The 7062-nt window shown below is 30.9% G+C and overlaps 1 protein-coding gene across 2 annotated transcripts in view; it reads left to right on the plus strand.

Annotated features, from left to right (window-relative positions):
* Positions 1 to 30: 30 nt before the first annotated feature.
* The window catches only part of LOC108915639 (serine/threonine-protein phosphatase 2A activator-like), a 38102-nt gene continuing 31070 nt past the window's right edge, over positions 31 to 7062 (plus strand). For both annotated transcript variants that reach the window (XM_018721728.2, XM_018721729.2), the window contains exons 1-3: positions 31 to 145; positions 206 to 294; positions 344 to 550. In XM_018721728.2, the coding sequence (XP_018577244.1) occupies positions 109 to 145; positions 206 to 294; positions 344 to 550 (333 nt within the window). In that variant the 5' untranslated portion in view covers positions 31 to 108. The remainder of the gene's footprint in view (positions 146 to 205; positions 295 to 343; positions 551 to 7062) is intronic.

Consider the following 7062-nt stretch of genomic DNA (forward strand, 5'->3'; position numbering starts at 1 on the left):
TCCTACTATCCTACTATCCTACCTCCTATCATCTATCATCTGTCATATTGTCACAAGTAAAGGTTATAATTTGAAAAACTCATTATTTATTGACTGCTACTATTCATTATGAAGAAGGTTTCTATATCTGGAACTAAATCATTTGGTATGTATTATAATTAATTATATTTTATTAGCTTTTGTTAGTAGCCAATTATATTTTCAGTAAGTGAAGATCATGTTTTTGTAACTCCAGTAAAGCTAGTAAAAACAGTAGATGATATGCAGCAATGGGATAAATCTGAAGCGTATTTTGTAAATATTTTATTTTCGTTTTTCTGTGATATGAAATGTTAATTTGTAGGAGTATTTAGGATTCATTTTTGCATTAAACGAGTCAGTAAAAGGCAAAAGTAATTCACAAGGAAGTGAAAATGCATCGGAAGCAGTAAATAATGTTGTAAAGCTCATGTGTACGTTGAGCAAATGGATTGATGAAATACCACCCATTCAGCAACCTCAAAGATTTGGAAATCAGGCTTTTAAAACTTGGTATAACAAATTGAAAAATGTAAATATTTACTCTTAAATTATAGATAAATAATAGAATTAAATAAATAGTGAACGGACCAGGGAATTAGATTGATACAGAAATTATGTAGGTCTAATTTCACTTGTTAATATTTCAAGATAAAAATATAATATATTCCATTGATGGAACTGATGATTAATGTTAAGGAAAATTAACAAACCACAATAACATTTGCAACAAATAACGAGGAAGAGGATGCTCGAGTTAAAGGACATTTTTTAATTTATAATTTTTAAAAATGTTGGACTTTTAAGAAAGGTTCTTTACACAAATTTTTTTAATTCTACTTTTTGTAAAGATATGTGAACAATCCAGGTATGCCAGTTTTGAAATTTAAGGGTCTTTGACTTTCCTGGGGAGATGGATGAAAAGTAGTTGAGAGTTCTCTCATTATATTTTTGAGAAAAATTTAATGACAAAATTGGATGTATTGATGACACTGAATTGATTCATAAAACGGTTGAATAACAAAAAGAAGTCATTTATGTAATTAATGTATAAAGTGTTGTTAGCACGCAACATAGAATGCTAAGACACATTTTGGTTCAAGTTACATCAGTGGCGGCTCGCCAGATGACGCAAATGATGCACCACTTTACCTAAAATTTGTTTGGTTGTGCAATTTAAAATTATTTTTATTTTTATATAAATTTTAGAATTTAAGTATTAATTCTATATTGAAAATGTATTGTGTTTGTTTGTTTTATATGCAGAAATAAACAAAATAGGTGCGCGGTGAACGCCTTTAAAAAAAAAATTGCCTTCGTTGAGTGCGAACATCAACCTACCATACTACATATAGCATAAGCAAGTGATGAGGATTGCAATCAGTTTGTATTTTGCTTCATTTCGTAGCATTTACGGTTGTTGTCATGGCAACAAGGCGGCCAACGCGTGAGTAAACTACGGTTTGGGGGAACGAGTGACGTGGAAATTGTAGCAGCATTTCCATCGCCCATCACCTGCCCTTAAACAGTTTATACGATACGTCACCCTGTGCACGATTATAATGGTTCTTTGTTAATATTTGTTTTGTATCAATCATTATAGAAATGATTACGTATGATTCAGTATGTATTTTATTGGAAACACCATTTTCCAGATGGAAAATTGAGGACAAAATGGATTTTTTGATGTGGAAAATAGGGAAAGTCAAAAGACAAAGTGTACGTTCCGAAGTATCTGTACCTATCATTAATTCCACGAGCCGAACTAATATTTATATTTTTTATAAGATCTAAATGAAGATCTTTCTCTCGAACGTCAGTTTTTTGGTAATATTGACTAACTAAAAATTTCCAGAATCATATAAAGTCGTTTGACTTTGAAAATTTTCGCCTGCGGCGCTTTTTTTTTCTTTTTAGTCAATCAATGAATATGCTTCACCTAGTCTCAATGTCACAAACCGCCACTGAATTATATACCTACATCTTTTAGTAAATAAATATTTTCAAATACATAATTTTGTCTAGCTGTCAATGTAATAGTATAATTTAATATAAAATTTCTAACATTTAGGTTCATGTTTGTTTACCAAGTTGGTTGCTGTGCGTACATTATACAGGGTATTTTTGAATGGAGTAGCATAAATGATACAAGTGAATCTACATTTCAAAAGAACACGATCTGCAAAAAATCACCTTAGTAAAATGTTCACCCCTGAAGAGATATGGGCCATCAAAGTTTCCAAAAAAATTATGAAAATTGGCTGTAATTTGAAAACCGAACGAGGTACAAATAACAAATTTTTTACAGGTTGTTTACTAATACAGATGCGAGTTTTCAACTATTTTTCGAAAATTTTAACCCCTCGAAAGGGGTTGAAATAACCACCCCTCAAGCCATTTTTTGCCATAACTTTTATATTTCGTAAAAACTCGATATCCAAAAATACGCATTAGATAAACTGGTTCTTTTAGAAACTTTTACCTCTCTAGCAATTTTCCTTTAAAACTTTTCGTTTATTAATAAAAAAATAAAATGTATTACCATTCACCTCACACCGTATATGATTGCAATCAATCAAAGAAAAACTAAGTGTGCTGCTGTCATGCCAGTTGTCACAATTAACTCTTCTGTAAGTTGTCACTGTTATCAGCTAAATACTTTTTGGGTGTAAATTAACAAGAATTATGCCAAATTTTACTAATGATGAATATGTGGACATGCTACAAGTGTATTTTGAATGTCGCAAAAACTGTGCTGCGGCAACAAGAGCGTATAATGAGAGATATCCAAATCGTCAAGTTCCCCACAGACAAACTTTTTCGGCGGTAGAACGAAGACTTCGGGAAACTGGAAAAATACAGCCGCATATTGAGGGTACCGGCCGAAGACCTACTGTTCGTACTATTTATCTTGAGGATGCAGTACTTGAAGAGTTTGACGAAAATCGTCAGACTAGTACGAGAAAAACAGCAATGCACTTAAATGTGTCCCATAGTGTTGTTTGGAATATTGTCCATGATAATTTATTATATCCTTTTCACCACCGGCCAGTTCAAGCTCTACTTGAACCAGACATGCATAAGCGAGTTGTTTTTTGCGAATCGTATCTTAATATTCTAAGAAATAATTTGAATTTTGCCTCAAAGATACTTTTCACAGATGAAGCAACTTTTCAAAGACATGGTTTAACCAATATGCACAATCTTCATTCCTGGGCTCATGAAAATCCTCACGAAGTATCTATGACAACATTTCAACATAATTTTAGTTTAAACATTTGGGCAGGAATTGTAGAAAATGTGCTTGTCGGCCCTTTTGTTTTACCTCATCGACTTGGTGCTGTTGAATATTTGCAGTTCTTAAATGAGCATCTACCACCACTTCTGGAGGAAGTACCATTAAATGTACGTCAGGCCATGTGGTACATGCATGACGGGGCTCCTGCTCACAGCACTGTAGTAGTTAGGCGGTGGCTTAATTTAAATTACCCGAATCGTTGGATAGGTCGCGGCAATGAGGCACCTATCTCTTGGCCTGCACGTTCTCCCGATCTAACGCCCATGGATTTTTTCTTTTGGGGACATATAAAAAGTATTGTTTATGCGACCCCAGTTGACAGTGTTGAAGAGCTACAGGAAAGAATATTCGCGGCGGCTGATGAGATTCGCAACAATCCCATAATTTTTGCTCGAGTCCGTAACAACTTTGATAAACGTGTTAGGTTGTGTTTAGAAAGAAATGGCAATTATTTTGAAAATGTCCTTTAACTAAGTTTTTTGTTTTTTCTCTTTTTGATAATAAATTATTTCTTAGTTTCGTTTTCATTGTACTTCTATTTAATAAAAGTTTCTGCGACATTCAAACAGTTATTTGTGCAACTACTGTAAAGAGTGTGTATTTGTTGTACGATGCATGAAGTTTGCAGCTCGAGACGAAGTTGAGAGCTGCAATCATGTTAAGTGCAACAAATATGCTTTTTGCACATGTTGCACGCAACATTTTTTCTACGATTGTTTTTATTTCAAATTTTATTTAACAGTATTTTACATAATATTAAAATTTTAACTGACAACTGGAAATTAATTGCGCAAATTGTCAATGTCAGACGTTAGGTACTTATGGATATGCTTAGATTAAACTTGTAATCAATATTTTTTTTGTACTACTGTAAAAAAAGTTAAACTTTTGGCACAGTAGGTAGTGCAATAAGTAGTAAATTTTGCACGATCGTAGAAAAAAACACTTGTAGCATGTCCACATATTCATCATTAGTAAAATTTGGCATAATTCTTGTTAATTTACACCCAAAAAGTATTTAGCTGATAACAGTGACAACTTACAGAAGAGTTAATTGTGACAACTGGCATGACAGCAGCACACTTAGTTTTTCTTTGATTGATTGCAATCATATACGGTGTGAGGTGAATGGTAATACATTTTATTTTTTTATTAATAAACGAAAAGTTTTAAAGGAAAATTGCTAGAGAGGTAAAAGTTTCTAAAAGAACCAGTTTATCTAATGCGTATTTTTGGATATCGAGTTTTTACGAAATATAAAAGTTATGGCAAAAAATGGCTTGAGGGGTGGTTATTTCAACCCCTTTCGAGGGGTTAAAATTTTCGAAAAATAGTTGAAAACTCGCATCTGTATTAGTAAACAACCTGTAAAAAATTTGTTATTTGTACCTCGTTCGGTTTTCAAATTACAGCCAATTTTCATAATTTTTTTGGAAACTTTGATGGCCCATATCTCTTCAGGGGTGAACATTTTACTAAGGCGATTTTTTGCAGATCGTGTTCTTTTGAAATGTGGATTCACTGGTATCATTTATACTACTCCATTCAAAAACACCCTGTATAGTGTCTAAAATATGATGCCAACCTGAAACAGCAGATAGGAAATGCCATTTTAAACAAAAAGTTTCGTATAAATAGTATGCATTGATAAAAAACACATTTTAAATAATTTTAAAATTTTGCATATCTTTAGATAATTGACTACAATAATCTCATGGAAGAATAATTATTTCTTCATTTATAGGGAATGTGAAACGGGAGGTAATTTTGGGTTTTTTGTTTAAATAAAATTATCTGTAATGTGACAAAAATTTAGGCATTCTTCTTCAATATCAGTAGTCTGCACCATTTCGGAGAAAATTGATTATAAACGATATTATGTTCTTCGATAATATAAGTTTAAATTCTGAAAATCACATATGTCATGTATTGCTTTTCAATTTTGCTGATGTATTACATTAATTAAAATTTAAAAAAATCGGTAAATTAGTGGTGGAATTCTTTAAAGTTATATCCGAAACTTATATATTTGGAAGTTAATGAAAAATAATGCACTCATATCAGGGAAAAAATTGGTATTAGTGCCAATGTTAAAATTGGTAATGATTTCTTGTTTTAATTGGCACCTACAATTTGTCTGCAAAATTTGAAGACAGTCGAAGATAAAAAAAGTTCCTTCATCGCGTTTGCTATGGTATTACAAAAAAGTCATCAATGTTTCCAAATATGTTGCACACAATGTTTGTCAGAAGTATACTTTTTATTATATCTATTCAATTCTTTACATACTTTATTATTTCAACAACATTTTTTCTAATTACTTAGGTAACAACAAGATAGAGAACATTTTGAATTTTTTTAAATGTGACATTTAATTTAATAAAATCATTTTAAAGAACTTTTTAATCTTACTTATTTTTATTATAAACAACTCAAAAGTTTATGTATGCTCAAGAATAGGAGTTCCTTTTTAAATATCGTCATACTTGGTTCAATTCCTCAATATGATTAAATGCAACCTTATAACTTTTTTATTTGGATAGGTCACTAATTAAGAAAAATATATAACCAAGGAAGTCTATATCTCTTCATTTAAAATTATGGCAAAAAGAGTGTCAGAGGATCACCTGGTCAAAAAATTTAAGTACTCATGCCAAAAATTTAGGGCTGTTTTCGTGAAACTATTATTGCCTAAAAATCTTATTGAAAAGAGTGATGAAAAGCATTGCTCTATCATTCACTTCACTTAGTTATTGTTTCGAAAATCATTCCATTAAATGTTTAAAAATGTAAGTAATAATGGAATGAATATTATATGATTTCTGACAGATTAACAAACAAAATTTAAAATTTTAAACTTTTTTGAAATGTCATTTGTAGATTAATTTTCGAAACAATAACTAAGTGATGTAAATCATATGGTGATGCACATTTTTTTATTTTTTATCTTTTTTTTGTGAGGTTTTTGTCTAGACAAACATTTATTTTTCATTTTAAAAGTTTTTTTAATAGTTATTATTTCATTCTTCCCTAAAAATACGCCATACTGGTTCCTAAATACTATATTTATGGCAGACTCTCTGACACCACTATTTTTTAAATAATTCCGTTCATTTTGCAGTTACCGTAGTAAAAATATATAATATTGTTGAAATAAAATTTATAGAGAACTGAACAGAGCTTATAAAAAGTATATTTCCGACCTACATTGCATGCAAGAATGTATTTGGAAATATGAATGATTTTTTTGTAATACCTACTGCCCAAACTAAAAACTTTTGTAATACCATTAGGCCAAGCAAATAAGATTTTTACTCGAAAAAAGTCCTATCCGCGAGATTATTGTAAAATTGTCTAAAGGAACATAATACAAGACATCTCTCATCTCGTGAGTCAAAAGCTTTTATTAGCTAACTTTTCTATTTAAACAAATAAGTGAAGAAATCAGTTTTTTCACTTTGCAGGGAAAACCATCAATTTTAGCGAAAAGTGGCTCACAGACAACTTGTAGCGAGTAAAATTATCTACAAAGTGAGAATTGTTAAATTAAAATCGGTTAATAAACAAAAAAGTTATTGCAAAAAAACAAGAAAAGTGCCCATTTTTTAATTTGTTTATAACTATCGCATTTATTGTTAAAATTTTATAAAACCTATGACAAGTTGAGGGTTTTGTCATACTTTAAAAGTGTGCCAAAAGTGGGCGCTGTAGGTGCAATAGTTTTCGCACAATTCTATTTGTTTATA

This window comes from Anoplophora glabripennis, unplaced genomic scaffold, assembly GCF_000390285.2.
Source record: "Anoplophora glabripennis isolate ALB-LARVAE unplaced genomic scaffold, Agla_2.0 scaffold1695, whole genome shotgun sequence".
Lineage (NCBI taxonomy): Eukaryota > Metazoa > Arthropoda > Insecta > Coleoptera > Cerambycidae > Anoplophora > Anoplophora glabripennis.